Source organism: Haplochromis burtoni, unplaced genomic scaffold (assembly GCF_018398535.1).
Source record: "Haplochromis burtoni strain Fernald_Lab_line unplaced genomic scaffold, NCSU_Asbu1 Contig_26, whole genome shotgun sequence".
Lineage (NCBI taxonomy): Eukaryota > Metazoa > Chordata > Actinopteri > Cichliformes > Cichlidae > Haplochromis > Haplochromis burtoni.
In genome coordinates, this window is record NW_024582387.1 from 1608689 (window position 1) to 1632715 (window position 24027).

Here is a 24027-nt window from a genome sequence, read left to right on the forward strand (position 1 = left end):
CTGAAATGTCCATTAAATCTCTTTGGTGTATTTTAATAAAGAACTACAATTTTTAAGAACTCTCACTGTTTTTGTACAGCCTTCTGATTCTGTGACACAAAAAGCATGTGTAGAAGGCTTTTATCTTTGAAGGGGTTTTTGTCTAAAAATACTGTAAAAGCTGTGTCTTTACAGGGACAGATTTTTTTTCTTACAATTGGTATCTCTTAAAATATCCATTTCAACCCTTTTTCTTTGAACTTTTGAAATAAACTAGATGCTAAACAGATAGTCACTGACAGGCATATATATATGTGTAAACATATCACTGTACTTGCATGCACACATTTAGTGAAAATACATCCTCTCACAAATACAAATATTCATAAAAATCAAACTCCAGGCTGAATCACAGCAATTTCCAGGGTGAATCAGAGCAATCTGGTCATCAGCAATTATAGCATTCTACATGGGGAACTGGTGATGTACTCAAGGAAAACTGTAATCATGGCTTCAGGCTGTAGTGTGCTGTGATGAAGTGGCTCTCTACATGTGCAGTTAATATGAAGGCAAAATTCATGACCCTTGAATTCAGTGTTCACCAGCCATGAGGTCCGTTCTAAAGCCAGGTGCATAAAACTTTATAGATTCATGACAAAAAATAGCGTACAGTTATGCATGGTTAAACTGTTTCAATCATAAATAATAAATCTCGCTTCACTGCAAAATTTGTGATGATTTCTACTTTCATCTTTAGCATTCCTCCTTTATTTCTCAGTACATACTAATGTTAAGTTTTAAATAGTCTACATTAACATTTCTTTATAAATACCAGTTTAAAATGTAATATTTTTGCACATAAATGTAGTTTGCCTGTGGTCTCTTTTTTCTGTCTCCATGCCTTACTGGAGCTGGTGAAGGCTTGCCTTGCCAGGCAATCTCAAAGACTGTATTGTTTTACAAGAACCTGGCATTTGTAGTACTGTATGGCTCATTTCAGAACTTGACTTATGGTCTCCTCTGTTTTTGTCCTTTGCAAATCCAAAACCACACTTTAATTGAGTCTTAACAAGTCTTTCATTTTGTAATTGTCTCAGCTCGATCTCTCAGCATTTCAGCACCATTTAATTCAGTAACTGCCACGTCTCATGGAATGTCAGTTAAATTTCTAATTGTTTTGGCTATTAAAGACGTCCTTGAAACAAAACCCAAAATGTCTTGAAGGAAAAACTTTCGATTAAATTGAGACTGTTTTTAAATTTGTATGAAATGTGTGAAATAACCCAAGTAAAGAATGGGAGTTTTGGGATTTGATGATAAATTGACTGAAATGTCTTGCTCAACGATTCAACTGTCTACATAGAAAAATATGAATTGTAGTGAAAGATGCCTAAAGGTACATACATTGGTGTACATATCCAGCATGGTCTACTGGATAACATTTTCAGAAGTTGTTCGCTGCATTGAATTAATGATCAAAAACTTCAGAGGTGGGAGGCAGAAAACGGCTTTCTTTATGGCACAGAAGGAGGCCAGGATCACCAGGATGTTAGTCATCATTTCTAGTTTAAAACGAGCTGCTTCACCATCACAGTTCAATTTATTTTGAAAATGAAAGCTGTTTTCACCCTCTGCATAAATCTAATATTTTCTATGGCCGAAAATCAGAACCACTGCATTCATGAATATTTAGGAACTGGAGATGTAATATGTCACCATGAAGTAATCAAGTATCATTTCAGAGCTAATGGTTGATTTACATTTGTATCTCATGTTTAAAAAAGTGCTGAGTCTTTATGAAGGTTACTATCGATTTAAATATTATTATTTTAATTTTTAAAGTATTTGAGGTATTCTAATTATGTACATATTTATCCTCTCTCTTTTTGTGTCTATATGCTTGTGTGTGTGTGTACACACAAGCATATAGATACACACACACACACACACACACACACACACACACACACACACAAAGATAAAAAAAAATATTCTTCTCAGTGTTTAACGCATAGGCTTTTTTCACAATGAGCTTCTGATTTGATTCACCATAGCGCTTAATGTAATTGCTTATGAAGCTGACAAACAAAACGATAAGATGAACAAAACATGGGTAAATAAGAAGAAAAAGCAGAGAAAAGTGCTCTGATCAACAGGCCTGGCTTAGTCCTTTGAGAAATTAAATCAACTCTGCCTTGTGGATTTAGTCTTTTCCTGAGGAGGAGTGTAAATGTCACTCATAATGTTTGTTGTGTCCAGTAAATATTGATAGATGCACCACAGAAATGAAGTTGAGGAATTGCAGGTGCACTGAGTAGAGGCATGCCTCTATGAATGGATTCTGGAGAACACAGCAACAGGGTAACATTTCCATCCTTCTTGACTATTTCTCTGTTGATTTTAAAAATCTTACAAGTGACAAGTAAAGATAAAAAGATCATTATAATTTTATGATGTATGGCGCTACTTTTTTTCAGAAATGTTTTGATATGCTCACTTTTAAATATTTCAGATAGTTCATTCCTGAGAGCTTCTTTGGTGATTTGCCTTTAAAATCCAATATTCGCAACAAAGAAGATAACATGCAAAGCTATATTTAGGATAAAACAAAACAAAACAAAACACACAAACAAAAAAACAGAGAATTTCCACTCGTATTATGTAATCTGGTTAATTGAAACTGGGTGCATTTGTTCAGACTGGTGAAATAAGCAGCCTTATATGTGAATTTCGATTTTGAATATCGGTAAAGCTTTACTGGATAGCTATAGCTGGAGCTCAGTAGGTTCATCAGATCATCTACTAATCATAAGGTTGGTGGTTCCATCCCAGGCTGCTCCAGTATGCATGCCAAAGTATCCCTGGGCAAGATATTGCATTCATCTGAGTGCGAATGTTAGATAGAAAGTACAAAGGTGCAACAAAAAACTTACTTCTATGAATGGACGTGAATGGGTGAAAGAGACATGTTATACAAAGTGCTTTGTGTGCTCAAGTAGAGTAGAAAGGCTCTATATAAGAGCCAGTCCATTTACTGTTCACCATAGTGGTGGAAAAACTGAGCAGCAACTTAATGAGCAGACATAAGCGCAAAGATAGATTAATGTAACAGTCAACTGTAGATTTTACCACAGTATAATACTATATGGTTATTGTTTGAATATCCAGATGCAACAGGATTACTGCAATATTTCTATTGTTGAAAAAAAAAAAAGAGTCATACTCAGCAAAGAGGTTTGAACATTGTTCAAACATGCTAGCATTTATTTATATCCCATTCTTTTCTGAGAATTACTCATCACAAATAACCCATTAGTCAGAAACAACACAGGGAGGACATTCGCATTTGATTAACCAGTTTTATCCCTCTAGTCATGTTAGACACTCTAAACATTCCCTCTTCCCCATCTCCCTGAGGAATTAATTGACTACAGCGAGCACACTGCCCTTTGTAGCTACTTTGGGTTTTTCTCTCTTTTTTAACGTCTTCCAAAAATGGGGATGCTGGGGAACCAGTTAAAACCATTTTACAACCATTTATGCACGTGTGGCCTGCTACTACCTTTCAGCTGAGGCAAGAAAAAGAATTAAATTGTCATGACAAAGTAGTAAATATCTGCTTTTAAATTTGGATTAATCATTTGTATTATGTGAAGTACTTTTATTTCAAATGCTTTACACTTTTACACTCATTGACCCATTCTCACCTGCACACAGATACAAGACAGTATTCACAGTAAATATTTTACTAGTGCCCTGCATCTCAGTTTGATCCTAACATTACAGTTTACTAAATAAACACCTCTTCTCTTCACTCTAGGTCCAAGTAAATTCACATAGGAAATGTATTTTTGTGTAAAAACATTAAAACACACATGAAACTCTGTTAAGCTGGTGCAGGTGTACTTTCAAATATTCTCTTTGTGAAACTAAAGTATAGATCAGTGTTTCACCTGCCATTCAAGCCACGATGAATAATTAAAGCCCAGAGAGATTTTTAAACTTGAAATTCTCAGTTTAGATGCTCCCTGCGAGATCTCCTCACAAGATTTATAAAGGTCAAATTTTCATAGGGCGCTTAGGAATGTACATGTCTGAATGCATTTGTGCACTACATTGTTATATCTAGAAAACCTTTAATTTAAAAAGGAAGATCCACATATGTATTGCTCCCCAAATATTGAAAGACAGTAAAATTAGTTCGGTAAAATATATCAACAACTCAGCAATTGCACATGTTATTATTTGCACTGCGGTCAGGATATGCTATGATGATTATAAAATTAGTCCCTTGAGTTGGACGCACAAAGAAGTTTGTTATTTTCACTGATTTAATAGCAGAGATTGTGTGTCTTATAGCAAAGACTGTCATTTATTTCTTACTTTCTTAAAGTGAAATATTTAAACTGGCAAAATGACAATTGAATAACTATTCAATTACTGACAATAACTAAGAGCGAGCTGTTCAAAAGTATTTTTAATTAAGACTAAAGAAAAGGTTAACTATGCCAAGGTAATAAAAGTCATTCTCTTGTATTTCTTGCCCATTTTAAAAAGAGAAACTGTTGATGCATTGTTACCCATTTATCTTGGTCATAACTGCCCCATCAACAACCCTTACATGTCAGCTTGAAATATGAATTCTCCTCCCTGTCCCTGAATGTTGTGTATACCATATCGACATTTGCAGAGCCTGTGGCCATCTGGCTGCAGGCATTTGAAGTAGATTTTTTCAAAGACTTTATGGGGGATTGTTTATGGTCTGGGGATTATAATTGAATGATGAATACTTCACTACCTTGCTGTTCGGCTTCATATGACTACAGCCGTATTTTGATATTAAGTGTCTTAAAATTAAAATAAATGACAAATAAAGCAAAATTTAAAAATAATATTGCACCTACACACATCAAGTGAATCCACAAGATACTGGGAATTTTAAAGGTGTACGCATGTGACTTCCCTCAATCCTGAAAGGTGAGGCTGGACAAGGCAAGAGGTATAGGAGGTAAACTGTAACCAACTGAAAATCCAAACCTCTGCCCTTGAGCAAAAAATGGACATAATTGATGCTGGGCTGGGTACAGGGTGAGTCCCATCTGCCACTGTCTGCTATTTGAGAGCCCAAAAAAGCTTTCCCTTTTGTCTTGTCTCAACCAAGCCTTCAAACTGTGCTTGTAAAATCCTCTCTTCTGTCCCCCTTGCCCTCATTACACGTACAAAGTTGCAAGTCCAAGACTGGTTTACCATCAGACAACAGCAGCCTGGGGAGAGAATGGGGAAAGAGCCATATGCAGCCATGACTTATCATATCTCTTACCATATGGAAACTGAGCAAGAGGTGGAAAAAGGCACAACTATTCCTACGCTCCACATTATTCTCTTTATCGTACAAAGTGAAATATATTTAGTATATTTAGTAATAATCCTAAACCTTTTTTCTACGTGAGGGTGAGGTTGAGGTTGGGTTCAGACTGTAGATTGTAATTCTATGAGGAGAATTCTTGAGGAGCAACGGACATTCCTCAGCAATGCATCACTTAAAAGTCTTTCAAGTCACGAATGTGCAAACATATTTCTCACAATCTAAAAACAGGCAGACCAGTCCAAACACGCAGGCATGTAATCTATGTGCTTGGTGCATTTTCAACACCACCGGTATGATTAATGGGCTTCGGAACTGGGGGACTTGTTCAATGTGACACAAGCTTTTGTCTCTGTGTGTCATCCCCTTCCTCTTCCTGACAGCCACCAGAGTCTCCTTCTCTTCGCGAGCAGCTACACCACTCAGTGGTTGGCTGGGGCAGGAGGATCTGATATGTACTGACAGCACAATAATAACCCGTGCAAATTAGCAGGGTGGAGTGTATATGCAAATACAAAAGCACAATAGAAAAAGTGATTAAATAAGAACTTCAGTGTCTTTTTGGGACCCCCCCCCCACACACACACACACACACACACACACGCTGGAAACCGAGAACTCATGCCAGCAAACATTTCAAGATAGCTTCTTTTTTTCTTCTCAAAAAGATTTTGAAGAAAGAAACCTAGGATCACTGGACTAAATGACTACAGACCCGTGGCTCTGACATCTGTGGTCATGAAGTCATTTGAGCGCCTAGTTCTCTCCCATCTCAAGACCCTCACGGCCCCCCTCCTGGACCCCCTGCAGTTTGCATATAGAGCCAACAGGTCTGTAGACGACGCCATCAACATGGCCCTACACTTCATCCTGCAGCATCTGGACTCCCCAGGAACCTACGCCAGGATCCTGTTTGTGGACTTCAGCTCTGCCTTCAACACCATCCTTCCAGACCATCTCCGAGCAAGCTTTCCCAGATGAATGTGCCTGATCCCATCTGCCGGTGGATCACTGACTTCCTGACGGACAGGAAGCAGCATGTGAGGCTGGGAAAGAATGTCTCGGACTCCCGGACCATCAGCACCGGCTCCCCTCAGGGCTGTGTTCTTTCTCCTCTGCTCTTCTCCCTGTACACCAACTGCTGCACCTCCACCCACCAGTCTGTCAAGCTAATCAAGTTTGCAGATGACACCACCGTTATTGGGCTCATCTCGGACGGGGATGAGTCTGCCTACAGGAGGGAGGTTGAACGTCTGGTGACCTGGTGCAGCCACAACAACCTGGTGCTGAATGCCCAGAAGACAGTGGAGATTATTGTGGACTTCAGGAAGCACATCAGCCCCACTCCCCCCCATCATCCTGACTGACACCCCCATCACCTCTGTGGACTCATTCCGCTTCCTGGGTACCACCATCACCCAGGACCTGAAGTGGGAGCCCACCATCACCTCCGTCATCAAGAAAGCCCAGCAGAGGATGTACTTCCTGAGGCAGCTGAAGAAATTCAACCTGCCAACACGGACGATGATGCATTCTACACTGCAATCATCGAGTCCATCCTCACCTCCTCCATCACCGTGTGGTACGCTGGAGCCACTATCAGGGACAAACAGAGACTGCAGCGTGTTGTGCGCTCTGCTGAGAAGGTGATTGGCTGCAGACTCCCATCTCTGCAGGACCTGTACACCTCCAGGACACTGCGGCGTGCAGCTCGGATCTCAGCTGACCCTTCTCACCCTGGACACAGTCTGTTTGACCTGCTCCCCTCAGGCAGGAGGCTCCGGTCCATTCGCACCAGAACCTCTCGCCATAAGAACAGTTTCTTCCCCTCTGCTGTTGGACACATGAACAATAACCACATGACTGTCCCCGCCACTAACACATGACCCTACGCTGTGTCACTGCATCATTTCATGTTTGGCACCGATCACCACCTGCACTCATGTATATATCTTTCTACGTAGCACTCATAAGTCTTATTCTCATGTATATATCTCATGTATATCCTCATGCACATATCTTTCTTTCTACATAGCACTTTAATTCTTATTGTTTGCACTGAAGCACCGCAGCAATTTCCTAATGTTGTAAACCTCAACATCTGGCAATAACCCTGTCACGGTCTGGCTGGGGCAGACCGTATGTGTTGCAGAGGAGGACTCAAACGCAGACCAAAACGTAGTGTGGATAAACAAAACAAGCCATTTATTGAGGCTAGCAATGAGGGTAAAAATAATCGGGCATCGGTGAAAACTAAACAATAACCTAAACTGGGTGAACTAATAACAAAACATGAAAAACCTTAACCATAGTGAACTGACATGGGTACCTGGGGATGAGACATGGATGAGCAGACGACCTGACAACAAATGACTGAAAGCACACGGACTAAATACACACAGGATGATGAGGGAAGTGGGAACACATGGGGAAACAGCTGGCACACACGAACATAATGACGTCACCGTGGGAGAGTAACTGAACATGATGAACACAGACACACCAGACCTCTTCACAATAAAACAGGAAACACAGTGAGATATAGACATGACAACCTGAACTGACAACATAAGCCACAGACATGAAATACATGGAAAGCAGGGGAGACTTAACAAAGTGGAAACACGAGGGGGAAAATAACTAGAAACACCTAGGCATGATAGACTTAACATAGTGGGAACACGAGGGGTAAAATTAACTGGAAACAACTAGGCATGATAACGATAAACTTAGGAAACCTGAAGGCTACATAACTAAACACAAAACGCTGGGTCAACGGACCCAGGATCATGACACCCCCATTCTGATTCTGATTCTGATTCTGATTTAACTTTTATTTCAGTCTGCCACTGGAATAACCCTTTATTTCCCCACTGCCACATTAATGGTCTATCCAATTGTTAGCCTTTTCAAAATAAAGAATGCAAAAACTTTTAAGAGAGTTTTATGTTTTATTCAGCTTAACTCCATCTGGCATGCCCAAGGTGTGTCTGTTAAATAACGAAAATATAACAATTAGACTTACAAGAGGTCACAATTACACCCATGAGCTTATAAAAATGACTGTTTCACTTGCATGTGTGTGTAAGTATGTGTCTCTACACATGCATATTTTTCCACAAACATCTGTGTTAGGAACAATCTTACCCTTAGAGTAAAAGTGAGGCACCAGAGGGGGATGCTGTATGTTTTGTGCAATGCCAGGAGCTGGCAGTGTAAAATTTGTTTTGATTTTTTGGATGCCAAAATCATATCCTCAAGCCAAAGAGTGAAATTGAGATCATAGAAGATGCTCAGGGATGAAGCAATTAACTACTATTTCAGATTCCTCTGGGATGGATATTAGGTGAAAGAGTCAATTAAATTGACATTCTGAGTTTCCAGTCGCTTAATTTGCAGTAATCTGGCACGGGCAATTCTGTTTCCACTTTTCCCAGTTAAACTCTCACTTATGCTTTTGTGTTTTGGGCCAATTATAAACTACATTTAGGAGCAGCTAAGTAATATACCGGCTTACTCTGAAGAATGATGTTTTCATAATTAATAAAATTATACTAAATGCACATAGCTTTGTCATGGGTGACATGGAAACAAATGTTGGTAACTGAATGAGTTGTGTGAGACGATGAGGAGAAAATATTAGTGCCAGGAACATATAGTGAGGAGACAGAAAATGAAGATGCTGGGTGGCCAATCTTCACGCGTTTCTGTTGGTTCTGTACGGATACTCTGGCCACAGTCCAAAATCCCCACATTTACTAATGGGGTTAGATTAACTTGTTAACTGGTGTGAATGTGAGTGTGACTGGTTGTCATTCTCTCTATGTTCGCCCTGTTATAGACTGGAGACCTCTATATCATATCAAAGAGTGACTGAAGATAATGTCATTATTCTGAAGCTTGAAGTGGTTCTTCCAAAAGGACAATCATTTTAAAACATACTAGCAATTCATCCAAGAAATTAGTCAAAAAAAGATGGAATTGCCTAAGTCATGATTTGAATCCCTTTAAACTTATGCAGAAGGATCTGAAGCGGCTCCATATTCGAGAGACCCCTGGATATCATGCAACTAAAATAATTTTGTTTTGTTGTTGATTTGTTTTTTGCTAAAAGAGGCAATGTTAGCGTCTACGGTCAGACACATACATACCTTTTCCACAGAAGATGACGATATACATTTTTGTTCAGTTAATGAAAATCCATAAATTATTTTCTAGTTTGCTGAGAAATAATAACTTTCTTTTTAGAGGCAGTGTTTAAAAGAGAGCTGTATGTTTGATTGTCCAAATATGTCAAATACTTCCACAATTTTTATAGGCTGTACCTGACCTCTTTAAAATGAAAAATCTCACTGAAATGAGAATAAGAGAAATATTTTGCTGCAAAGCAGTAGAGAAAGTACTACATTGCTAAAGTACATTTAGATGTTTTTTGGGATCAAATGTCTTTCTTTCTGCTTGCATATTTAATTCAACCTTCAACTTTTTAAAACTCAGAGAGGAATTTATGTTATTTTGGCAATTTTTTATTTTACTTTTCTGTCCGTCTATCCACAATACTCTCTGTACCAATAAATGCAGGTACAGATGTTGGAAGCCTTTTGTGGCATGTGGTGTGTGAGGCAGTAGTGCACCTTATTGATCATTAGTCTATAAAAGGGCTAACACAAAAGCCATACAGGAATTAAGAATGAAGTAAATCCTCTTAGCTTTAATGCTGAGAGGCAAAATGCCTTCAAGTGAAATTACATTCATTTAGTTTGCTGAACTCGTTCAAAAGTCCCACTTTGATTACTTTGAAACATTTGAATAAGTACAGTTCAGTTAATGTATTAATATCAGTAAGAGTAGAAGTAAAAGCCATGGACTGGACTGGAGAGTATTTCTTGCAACGCTCATCTTACAACCACAACCACCACACATACAACACACACACAATAAATAAACCCCCAGAGATGTGGACTCAAGGTCAGGGTGCTTAGTACAGGGGGATGTTGGGAGTGTCTTGTGAGTCCAGCTGTCTCCAGAGCTCTAAATCCCCTAATTATGAGGCAGGGAAGGCTGTCTCTATGGAGCATTAAATGTTCTTCTGTTTTGCAGATTCACCAATCCCCTTTTGCAGTTTTTTTCTCCCTTTCTGTTTTTCTTTTTTGTTAGTAAAGATAGCAGAGTAATGCTGTTTGAGGATATAGAAAAAAGGAGGTGGTAAATAGCGGGAGAGATTGTTATTGATGTGACTAGCAGTAGTACTATTAGGGACAAAAGGAATTAAATGTTGCTTTTAATGCAGTGCTGTGCAAGTGCGGTTTTTGAAACAAAGACGGCAGGATGTGGGACTGCAGACCTCACATTTCATAGGCTTCGGGATCTATATTTTATGATGCAATGAAACACACCCAGCATTTTATACAGTATATATTTTGCAGACTAGGCAAAGGTGTCTCACCTCTCGTGGTTTTGTCATCCTAAAACAGTAATTGCAAGTTTTCAAAAAGTTTTAATTTTAAGTAATGATTGAAGAAATAAAATGAGCCCCTGAGATTGGAGAAAATACACCGGCAAAGAAAAGATGAAAAGATCATGAAAACCACTTTTATTTCCAGGACATCCTATACTTCTGTTTAGTCAAAGCTGCTACCATTCCACATAAAATGTCTGAGTGTCATGACACACCAGGCTGCATTAGGGCAATGGGCCCTAACTCATCACATATGGATGCTTGTAAATTGTCCCCTGGAGTCACATTTAAACACACTGGGTAAGCATTATTTTTTTAGTGTTGTGGAAGTAGAAACAAAAGTAGTTTTTGTTGTCCAAATCTAATAAGCTAATAGAAATGAAAAGTACAAATCTCCTAATCAGGACATCTCCTGACCTCCTACCTGTCAAAGGTTTATTTTTCTCTAACACCACCACCCTATCCTCCAACTTTTTCGTTGCTTTTTTAAAGGTTGGCAGAAATGGGTGTATCGTGGCATCTGCTGTTACCACAGCCAGTATGTTAAAGCACTGACAGGTATATAGAGGAGAAATATTTTATGCCCATACAATGTGTGTAGATTTCATAAAGAGGGTTTTGGAATTGTTATATATCTACTTCGGTTGTTTGAGTCTTTAAAGAAAACTCTGGAAGAATGTCACATTTTCATATTGATATTTCTTATTTTTTCTGCAAGTTTTTCCTCTTTTGACATTTTTCCCAAGAGGACGTATTGTTTAGCACACTTGACTGTGACATTTTTTGGGGGGGAGTTTCAGTGCAAATATTTTTCTCTCCATGTTTTGTATGAGCGCTATATCAGTCCCAAATATTGCGTTTGGCAGTAACCTTGTCAAGAGAGACATTTTAAATTATTTATATTAAAAATATGTGTATATTCTTTTCAAATAAGTGATATGAAGATCTCTGTAAGACAAAGAACTCCATCGCAGGGAAAAACAGAAAAGAAAAATCAGCTCAACCTTTAACAAGTGAGCAAAGAGACAACTTCAATTAAATGAGGTATGAAAGGCTTAGATGCAATCATTACATTCAGCCATCTTAATCCTGTTTAGGGTTTTTGTGTTTGAAAATACTGTGCTGTGCACAGTACATCTTGGTATGAATCATATCAAATATTTCACCAAGGCTTAAGGCTCGTCTTAGGCTTTGACTTCTATTAGATGCCCTCACACCTACAGGGCAGAAAATAATAGAGTATCATGATAAATGTGAAGCACCTCTGAACCAGAGTGAGGAATCAATTTATTTCTGCATTTTTAAGGTTGTACTAGTAATTTTTGTAACTAAAGAAGGCATCTTTTTTTCTAGTGCTTTAGATAACTTTCAGGGGATTATCTGTGTTTATTAGACAAATGGAGACATCCAATTTAACAGTAATTATTTTTATTGTAATTAGATTAGTTTTCATGAGATTAACTTATTACACGTGTTTGTGCTAAAGCTCTCTACAGATTGCTGGAAAAACTCTTGATCTCTTTGTGTTCACAGATGTTCATATTGCAAAACTAATTCATATTTTAACTGCACAGCTCAGGAAAAAAGTACCAGGAGTGTCCAGAATACATTTACTGGACTCCACAAAACAGAATATAATTTTGTTTTATAGAATACAGCAATCAATATTGTAGCCCTATAAAGTTGAATTGCTTTTTTTTATTATCATCTTATTATATGGTGTGCATATTAGTGCAGCTTCACTGTACTATATGCCATTTACATACACTGCTGTGTCAAGTACTTGAGCTTGACTGGTCAGAAGCAGACACCTCTGACAGCTTATCATATGCCAGGTTGAGACAGGCTTGTCAGTAAGCTAATGGAGTGTTCTAAGGTTAATTTACAACCATATGAATTCCATCAATAAGCAATTAAGAGGTGTGGAAACACAGAGGCACCCGAGCCAGCAGCTAAATCCCCCACCAACTCCCACCTGCTTTTAATCAATTAATTGCTGTGGCATGTCTGTTTAAAACTGCTTGATAGATTTACACATAAAACTGGCACATGAAAAAGCCACTGATCTCTGCGTGACCTTTCTTTTTGCCTTATCGGCCTTATCTGTCTCAAAAAGATTCTTCTCTCCATTCACAGAGTTTTTGAGGCATTACAAAAATGTTTCTTATTCTGATAAGAGCTCAGGCCTGTTCATGTGTTACTAAAGCGTCCTGCTGCCAAATTTTGTTGAGCAGCTAACTTTTAAATATGTGTGCACAATGTTTCATGAAATCCCTCACAGAGGTAAAAACACAATTACATGAAAGAAAAATAGAAAATGTTGTGAAAAGTGTTTTTGATGCTCTGCATTCCTGATCAAAATTCAGATAGTCCTTGTGTAGGTAGCCATGACTGTCACCAGGTATCTGTTAATATTTCATTTAAACCATCACACAGTGGTCTGTGAAGTATGTACGTTCATATTTAAGCTGCCATAAAAAGGACCAGAGCACTGCATGTTGAACAGCTGATTTTCTGGGGAACGTGTGAGATTTCCATTCATTACCCCCTTCCCCTCCCTGTGCTCCTCTAAAGTGCTGTGAAGTCTTGCTCACATGTTTTCCCTTTACACTACCATGACATACTTGCTGGAATCCCTAGAGAGATTCAGATAGAGGGCTAGTGATATGATATGTATGAGATTTTCTACCTTATCAGCCTTATCCGACTCGCATGAGCCCTGGGGAGTTTCGAACATATTGTCCCCGCCATTCAGTTTCCATTTAAAGCTGAGATTCTCACAGCAGGTTTTTGCTTTCTTTTGAAAATAGATATAGTAGATAGATAAAGTAGGTCTCTACATTTGTTTTAGTTTTAAATATCTGGACAGAATTGCAATTCTCTTTATCCGCTTTCCCTTTCTTGCTCTTACTTTGCTGTCAGTTTTGCCAGTAGGGTTTCCACCTACATATATAACCCTAAGATGACATTTCATCACGAAATAACTCTTGCAATGCACAGAGAAAGTGAAAACAGATGTTTTGTAAGTGTTTATGAATTTCTCAGGTTGTGTGTTAGGATGCTGTTTCACACATCTTTTCCCTTGTCCTTCACAGCACCCCCAAACAACATATCAGTGGTGGCAGAAAACACTCCAGCCCCTTTCAGTCGATACCAAGCCCAGAATCTGACTCTTGTCTGCACTGCAAAGGGAGGGAAACCAGCCCCATCGGTGAGTTGCTGCTGAAGATGTACCATGCTGCCAGCTCGATTGGGACTTGCCTTTACAGCACACAGATCCCTGTTGTTTATTATAGACAAACAGAAACTCTGTTGCATGTTTTTTTGTTTTTCAGTGCACAGACCAGTACTATTTATATATGCGTCCCACTGAAATTTGCTGTTATTTGCTAAATAATAATATCAGAGTTTAGAAGGCATCTTCCTGCAGTCATTTAAAATATGTGCTGCTATTACTTTCATTTCAGCTTCTTTTGGCTACTCAATTTAGGGGTCGCCATCGTGAATCATCTTCCTCCATGTAATACTGTCCCTTGCACCCTCTTCTGTCACACAAGCACTCTGCAGATCCTCTCTCAGAAATCTCCTCTGTGGTCTTCCAATTTTTTCTTCCTCCTGGCAGCTTCATTTTTTTTACTTCCTTTGTCCAGTATATCCACTCTATATCTCTCCCTCTGTTTAAATCATCTCAACATTGCCTCTCTAACTTTGTCTCTAAACTGCTCAACCTGAGCCGTTCTTCTGATGTACTCATTTCTAATCTTGTCCCTCCTGGTCACTCCCACTGAAAATCTTCAGCTCTGCCACCTGCAGCCTCCTGTCTTTTTTGCTAGTGCCACATCTCCAAGCCATACATCATAGCAGGTCTCACTAATGTCTTGTGAAACTCTTGCTGCTGACCTTCGGTAACAAATCACACTCGTCTCCACCAATTCCGCCTTTCCTGCACTTTCTTCTTCACATCTTTTGTACGCTAACTATTTCTTGGTAAGGTTGACCCTAGGTATTTAAAATCCATCTTCACCACTTCTACTCATTGCATCTTCACCTTTCCACCTCTCCCCCGCTCATTCATACACGTGTATTCCTTCTTGCATCTACTGACTTTCATTCCTCTTTTCTCCAGTACATACCACAACCTCTCCAGACTCTCTTTCAGCTTCTCACTACTCTAAATAAAGCTTACAATGTTGTCTCTGAATATAATTGTTCATGGAGACGTCATCTGTCAGCCTGTCCATCTCCACTGCAAAGACAGGGCTTGGAGTTAGCCTCTGGTGTAATTCCACCCCCAACTTCAACCCATCTGTCAGTCCAACCCCACGCTGTCTCGCTGTCCTCACACTCGTCCTTTACCACCCTCATATACTTCTTTGCCGCTCCTGACTTCCTCATACACTTTCACCATTCCTCTCCTGGTACCCTATCATATGCTTTCTAGATCCACAGAAAGCAAACTGACCAGTGACTGAGTATCATAAATATGTTTGTTGTGCAATGTAGACAATAAAATGAGTAGATCAAACTTACACGGTTCATGTAATTGCATGTTATGGAGGTTATTTCATTCGCACATAATTATTATAATTAATGCCAAGGTTGTGGATCGTGGACCCAAATGCAGGACTTGAGAAACAGGAATTAAACTCAAAATTCCACTTTAATCCCATAAGCTCAATGGAATACAGACAGTCCGAAAGCATTTAATGAACAGAAACAGCAACCCGGACACCAGAAATCTTAGGAAACATAGGACAAGGTGACACACAGCAACAAGGACAAGAGGAGACAGTATATACACACACAAGATAACGAGGGGAGCTATAACAGGTGGGAACACAGACAACCTAATAAGACAGGAAGAAAAACTCCACACAAAACCCAGAGAACAACAATAGCCAAAATAAAATAGAAAGAAGAGTAACAACAGACACGGGGGACAAGATTAACTTGACACAAATGACAAACAGGCAAATGAGAAAGATAAAAAGACAAATACAAAGACAAGGAAAAGGATGGGAACACAAAATAAGTAAATTAACGTAAGTGTATCAGGAACTCAGGCTAAGACCTAAAGGCACGAATAACAAATCCATAAAGAACTTATACAAAGAAGACATGTAAACACAAATAAATAACAGTGTGAATAGAAAGCTAAATTCCATCAATGGAACTCGTATCCAAAGACGATCTTTACATACAAAATACAAAACTAGAAAGAATCCATAGCCCAATTACTCAAAACCCTGCTTCTGCGACCACACAACCACAACAGTACACCCTTATCCACACACATTTAGAAACACAGATGCATACAGCTGTATGCATCTGTGTTAGTCACAGTCACATTTTTCTCAATGCTTTGAAGTGCAAAACAAGGTCTTACAATTTCTGAAGTATATACTCAGATGTTTGGTGGCATATGAGCTTACGGACGCTGTTTGAGAGCAGTCACTTGCTGTTAGTTCCCACTGGGTCATTAATCATTGTCCATGGGTATATGGTAATGGACTCCAGACCCTCAGTGCACCTTTCTCCAGCAATTATGAGCTCAGTGAGAGGTGAATACAAGGTGAACATGATTTCCGTCTCTCAGGTACTTCCTGGTTGATAGTGTGATGTCTACTGTGGTTCTTGCCTGTTGTGATTTCACAGGGTGCCTAAAGCCATTAAAGCTAAGCACTGCTGGGTCCTTTTTTTCTGATGCACTGGTGAAAAAAAAGGATAAGTCACATTGCTTTTAATTAGCTTTGTCAGTGATGGACCAATTGAATGATTTAGTCACTGAATTGAGATTAAACCAACAAAAAAAAGCAATGTGATTTTTCATTTCACTATCGATCACTATTAGGGATGTGTGATATGACGAAATATAATGGAAAAAGATATTAAAACAACTGTCGTTTCATATTATATCATTTATTTCATGCTGTCGCAAAACACACTGTTTACTACAATATTTTTTCATTGCTTTAGATGACGTTTTGCAATAGTCATCACACCAATACAGAAGGACCAGCCAGAACAAATCGAGGAGCTCATTTCTAAAGTAGGGGTTACCTCTGTAGCATGGAATTTATTAGTTAATGAAAAGTCTGACACAGAGCAGAAAAATGTACTGTGCAAACTGGTCCCCACCACAGACACCGACACAACAAACCTCGTCTACCACCTAATGAAGAATCATGTGAAACAGTATTGCGAGGGTTTACGAATGTGAAGCAAGAAAGAGCCATCAGGGGCTCGAAATAAAGCTCGGATTCAAATGTTAGAACAGGCTCCTCCCTGCAGCACGCCATATAATAAAAACTCATGAATGTAATAGCTGCCATTACAACTTATATCTATAAATATAGGGTTTTGTGCACTGACAAAAACACTTGACTCCAGGTACACAATGCCCAGCCGAAAACACTTCATGTAAGTTCCCCCGTTTATATTGTAATTGTCGATCCAATGTATTAGAGGAAACCTGCTACTTAGTATACTACGCTGCAATAAAGGATTTGTGCATGAAACAGTGCACCTTATCTTAGACTGGATCAAAAAAATTGGGGGAAAAGCAAACAGCATTGTTCCTAACTAATATTTTGACGTTTAGAAAGAATGATTGCTGGCATGTCTACAAAAAATAACATTAATGGACAAAATCATAGGTTTACATAAAAGTAACAAGCTATTTGGTTGAACTTGATTTAGACATGAAAGACCGTAAACACAGAAACCTTTCCAACTGACTATTGATGAGAACTATACCTTCCACACTAACATATCATAAAGCAGCGGTCCCCAACCTTTTTTGCGCCACGGACCGGTTTATGCCTGACAATATTTTCACGGACCGGCCTTTGAGGTGTCGCGGACAAATACAACAAAACTAGTACCGGTACTGAAAAAAAGAAGATTTATTCATAACACACGTGAAAAGACCCAGGAAAACCGAGTTAACGATCAAAACGATAACAAAATAACGCTGAAAACTAATAAAAACCCTGAAAACCATACATTTCACACCTGAGCCTCAACTCACCGAGGCCCGGGGGTTGGGGACCGCTGTCATAAAGCATTAATACCTTTAATGGAGCTCCTACATTAATCATATGGGGAAACCTGAATCCAATGGCATCCAAAAGATGACATAATTTTGTTTTCAAAGCACCTTTTTTAAGCAATTCTATTTTACCACTGAGGACCTTTGCCACAACAAACCCTGAAAAAAATTGTATTAGATTTTATTAGTCCTGCACACCCACACAGGCGTTCTTACTCATTCTGTTTGAAGCTGAGTAGAGCTACAGTTTGCTGGTAGTTTGTTAAAGTCACCATACAGGTTGTTTTTTTTTTCCCTTAAAAACACAAAGATTAAACTTGTTCCACAAATGTGCGAAACGGGGGTTTTTATTTTAGTCCGGCACAGTTTGTACAAACTCACAGTCCAGAGAAGGGGTTTAATTAGCCCATCTAAGTGAAAACACCTGGATGTGAGTACTTTAGAGTGAAGGGCCTTTTATGTTCCTAGCGCTCTCATGGGGTGGAATATAAGGCATTCATGAGGTGTCAGAATAACCAGAAAAATGCATTACCACTAAAAGTCTTTGAGCTGTGCAACCCTTGGGTAGCAGGTTGCAGAGTTGTTGATATGATCATAAATGAGCAAAGGATGTAAATGTTTTGTTAATATAAAATAAGTTTCAATAAATCATGCACATTTAAATATCATAAAAGTGACTTGACTAAGTTACAAAAAGTATTTCAATTATTTATTAGCAGTAAGCCCCATAGCAAGCCAGGTAAGTGTCTTTAAATTACAGCTTAACAGCACAGGAGGTGCAGGGTCCAAAAGCTTCCACACTCAGAATATCAAACCATCCAAAGAAGGTTAATTCATTTAAAATGAGATTTGTTTGCTCCAAATAGAAAAGCATAGGAATAAATATACCAAATATATTGTACAGACAGTAGTTTCAGTATTGCGAATTAGCTCTGCACCATATATGCGAATATTGTGTTTGGACTAGAGTGATGTAAGATATAAGGCCAAGTCTGCTGATTCAAGGAACACGAGAAGGAAAACACTTTCAATTTGGACGGAAACATTGCCTCAGAGGAGAACTGATCATGACCTGTCTAACTTGCTGTGTACTCGTATAATAAACCAAAAACCTTGCCAATGTTCTCTGACAGGTTTTAAGAATAGACTTTCACACTCTAGTCTCACTGAGCCCTTTGAAATTTATATTTAATCCAATTCTAAGTCTTAACTGTGGTGCTTTTAATGGGTAAAAAGAAAAAAGGAAGAACTATTTTTTGTTTATTCAATATCATTTGATAGCTAAGGCTGTAGCACATGCTTAGTTCTGTCATGTATTATTTTAATATTTGACACTTAAAATGTACCAAATGACATGACAAAACTTAGTAAGAAGTACCTGTTTTGAAATCAAACTATACTTATAGCTGGTAGATATAAGGTTTGAAAAAGGAAATTTACACTGGAGAAATGGCATTTTGTTGTGGTGTTGTTTTTTAACTCATATGTTGCATACACATAAGGAGAAATATGACATTTAAATAGTGTCCATTTGTTCTATTTATGCTATTGTCTACGGTCATGCTGCATAATAAAACCTCATTATTAGGTTTGTAAGTATTTGCTTGAGTGTTTCTGCTTTGGCCCAGTTATGTGGCTGCAACTTCAAACAGCTCCATTTGCTTTTTGATGAAACTCATTTAGTCTTTGTCGGTGCTACTGCCCGGGGCTTGTTGCAAAATGAGCTGTTGTCAGCTCTATTTTCAATGTCATATCATAGCAAGCCTGGTCTCAATAGGGACTCACAACTTACAAAGAAACCAACTGAATTGATTGAGCCAGCAATTAGTAACAGCTAGTAAATATGATCATTCATTGGCATTTTGTACTCTAAAGTATGGTGGTCTGTAACAATGTTTTCCACTTAGTCTTTGAAGGGAAAAAATGTTATTAATACTTTAGTCTTGGAGAATGGGCCCAATAAGATATATTCACATAGACTTGAAATAAAACTAATTTTGTATTGACTGGCTTTTCAGGCTACAACATACACTTGTATTTTGTGTCTTCAACCCAGTCTTTGTCAAAACTGAGATAACATAATATCCTTGGTGAACACTGAAAGTACAAAGATGCTAAAAATACCAAATTCTAACAGCTGTCGTTCCACATTTGCTTATTTGCTTGCAGTTGTTATAGAGCTAAGTGTTCCACTGGCATTCATACACAATGAATGTACAGGGAGTTTTTAGACTTGAAACAGCTTCCTTTAGCAGCAGAGGCCAACACAGTGAAACTGCTGTAAGTGAACCTTAGCAATGAAGTTGAGGGGCAGAGAACTAAAACAATGATCTCAGCTCCATAAAGCTGAGCAGAACTGCAAACACAGGTTATGATTCTCTGTAAGTGCATCAGCATGAGCGAAAAGCATTTCACAGTTTCACATTATTTTTACATTCATTGCCGCTGATACACTGTAATCATAAATGCATAACCTAGGTTATTTTAATGTGAATTCACTCCAATTTTTATGTTCTCAGGTATCAAAACTTTTTTTATGCTGCCAATAATCACATACAGTTCCTCTTATGTCTAAGCAATACTTAGAGTTACTATCAGAGTGAAGACAAAAATGAGAGCTGCTAATTATGCTGCAAAGCAGCTACTGTAGACTTCAATAGCAAACAGTAGAGTTTACTAGCTTATTCTAGCCATCGTATTTTCAAATTGTTTCATTTTATTTTGGTAGTTGCATTTTTGAATGGGAGAAAATAAACAACTGATTAAAAAATAATGAACCAACATCAAAAGGAAAGAGAGTAGAATAGCAGGTAAGAGGAAAGATCAGTGAAAAGATTCAATAATGCATTACATTTCCTTCTAAACCTAAACTTCCAAAAACAGTAAGTGCGCCTATATCTTTACTACCATAACTAAAGATATGTCTAACACCACACAGCTGAAAACCTCAACTGTGTGCTTGCAGTGAATGACCATGATTGGCTTACATGTTTCCTGGTTTGGCTTTTATAAAGCATATGATTAGCTCTTTCTGTGGCAGGATAACCTCCTTCCTTGATGTTAAAAGTTTCTCTGACATACTTCTGTTCAGTATTCTTTGAATCCCAATTCATTACATTACCATATCTCTGTTTTACCCTACAATACAGAGTATGCACACATGTAATTATGCCTTTCCGCTGTTCAGCGCCAACCACAGGTACAAGCACCATATGTCAGCTCAGCGTGGACTTCTTATCGCTGTGTAGAAGAACCTCATGAGCTATAATAGACCATTCAATACAAAAAGTCTTTTGTCCTAAACAGGCATGGCTTTGTATTTGCTTTGATAAATTGTTTGGCTCTCTTAAAGAAAAGAAAAAGTCCCTGTTGCTATGCAACATCCTTTTACATCCTTTCAGCATCCAGCATAATGTCTGATACATGATTCTGGCTTAGCATAGAAATTTGAAAGTGCTGAACTTCATCCAATATACTGTTGCAAGTCTTGTTATACTAGGCAGTTTCATAAGGCTCCTACTGTTCCTTCATCTGGCTGACTATGTTCCCTTTTATTGGTTCTTTAATTGTCAAATTAGAACTGAGAAAATATGCAAATGTGGTCAACCAGCAATGTTAAACTTGTTTTTTCTTTTCTGTAAAAAGTAGACTATGCTAGTTTAAGTGTTTAGGTGATAGAAGCAGTTTACTTGCATGGCTGTATTAGAATATATATTACCCTATCAGACCTATCAGCAATGCTAGGCAAGTGCGCTACAATGTGTAGTGTATGCTCTGTACTTTACATTTATAAACTAGGTCCACCATATTTTCATATATTGCACACATTTTACTCCTTGAAGTATCTCCAGTGTCTGGAAGTTCATCCTTTTTAAAAACCTGTTTCTTCTCACCACTTTCTGGAGACACCCAACACAACAAATTCCCTACTGCAGCTTTGAGAGGGCTGAATATAATGGACGCATGAGTTAAAAGTGTCACCCATTATGTTTCAAGATCTGTCTGCATCTGAAGCGCTGAGGCAAGCTGGTGGCATATCAATAATAGCTTCCCAGTGCCACTATTAGAACATCCTCAGAGCACAAGCAAGCACTGATTGAAAAGAAGAAAGATAATGACAGTTAATAAGAAGGAAAGCTGATTAAGCCATGGCCAGGATCTCTCTCGTTGCCTCTGTGCTCTTTCTCTCCCTGTTTCTCTTGCTTCTGCTCTCCCGTTGAATCATTCTGTCACTATGAAAATTACTGGCTTGTCCTTTTGACACTGCCATGATTAATTGCAGCAACATGAAGGTGTATATGGACCAATGCATTATTGTTACATTTTTGAAAAGGTTTTGAATTCATGATGTTGGTGAGGTGGGGGCATTTTGGCAGTGAACAGAGTGCAGGTGCTCTCATCATAGTCTATTCACAAGGGAATGCAAAACCCTTCTTATGCCACTCATTACTGCCTTGGCATTGTATATGGGCTTAGAATTGCATATCTCTTTTTTTCTGGGTTAATTCATTTTAGAATGAAGTAAGTGGTTTGTGTCTGGTTTCATTGTTTGCACATATTGAACTATGAAGTATTTTGGGATTTATAACAGAGCCATGATTGATAATCACTTTATTCCGTGCAATAGCACTGTAAGAGAATAATAGAGCCGCAATGCCAAAGGCCCTCAAAAATCCTCTTTTACATGAGAGTGAACATTCCAGTCCAGGTCCTGGGGCAGCAAAATGCAAAATGTATGGCATAAGCCACTGTCATGACTACAGACTATATAATGCACCTAATCTCCTACATGATACTACAGATGTACTTTTTATCTTTTCCCACAACATGTTTGGAAATCAACCCATCATAAAAGATCAGAATTGATCAATAAGAAAAACAAGTGCATTCATCAGAACGCATAATATCCAAAAAGGTGATTCTTCTAAAGTCGTATCCAACAAAAGTGCCCATGTCACTTTGTGAAGCGTTATCATCTTTTGGAGGCATGCATCACAATGAGAGACATCCTCAGTGTTATTTTGGCTGCTTTATAATCACATGTAGAAAATTAATCAGTGTTTGCTCTCTCATTTGTACAGAATGAAAGAAGTGATGTGCTTTCCATTATCTCTGCCTGTCAAACAAGGAAATGTGGGAAATGGGATTTTTAGCAAATTAGTAGGTAGCTTAAAGAAAAACAGACCAAGACAGCAGCGATGGCAGATGTGTCCTTAATTGTGCATAGATTTTAGGATGAATTAGTTGGTTCAAATTAATATTTACAAGGACACAGGGTCCTGTTAGCTTATTTTGTTGCAGCACGAATCATGCAAGTAACCGTGTCCTATGTCTGTTTCTCCTTGCGTTCAGTACATTCAGAAATGCCATGAGATTGATTTCAGAGAACAGTTTACAAGATGTTAAATATTGGCTTTGGAAAACTTTATTCCACTCTTACAGATTATTTTAATCCTAAATCCAATTTGTTCAGCATATGATGTCTTACAAGTTAGCATTCTGAGCTTGAAATATTCAATAACGTCTCACAAATATTGGTATAAGACAGAATGTTTTTAAAGCTTACGCATTCTACTAATTTGCATTTAATATCCACAAAGTATGGCTCAGCAAATCAGGCACAAGTAATGCAGAAGTAGTATCAAGTGGAAAATGTCTCAAAATTGATGATGGTAATACTGTTTAACACTGAGAAAAATATTGTCACAATAAATATGACTAGTCTGTAATCATTTAGACAGCACAACAAATAATCTAAAAAGACTTGTGTCACTCAACTCCTCTTCGAAGACTTTCATATCGAATATGTCTATTTATATCGCTGTCTAAAGTGTTTCCATATCCATGTCCCACTGTACATACGATCTGTTAATGGGAGAGGAAAGGAGCAGAACTGCAGAATAATGAAACAGAAATAGAACTTTAGTTTCTCCCTGCAGCTACATTTGTGTCATTCATTTTATTCATGTCTTTGATAAAACATCCATTTATTCCTTTTCTTTTAACTAAACCAGACAGGTGACAAAAAACTTATGCTTGATATTTTGCTGGAAGTAACACCTCAATAATGTATTATTTCCAACATGTTGAGAGCTGACGTAACACAGGGCTCAGTGCACCCTGTTAAGTCATTCAGACATTTAATCAATATTTCTTTTATGGCTATAAATGAAC

At 38.2% G+C, this 24027-nt stretch overlaps 1 protein-coding gene across 3 annotated transcripts in view; it reads left to right on the plus strand.

Annotated features, from left to right (window-relative positions):
- igsf21a (immunoglobin superfamily, member 21a) overlaps positions 1-24027 on the plus strand; it is a 183754-nt gene that overhangs the window by 140808 nt on the left and 18919 nt on the right. For all 3 annotated transcript variants that reach the window (XM_005917853.3, XM_005917852.3, XM_005917854.3), the window contains one exon: positions 13898-14013. In XM_005917853.3, coding sequence (XP_005917915.1) covers positions 13898-14013 — 116 coding nt within the window. The remainder of the gene's footprint in view (positions 1-13897; positions 14014-24027) is intronic.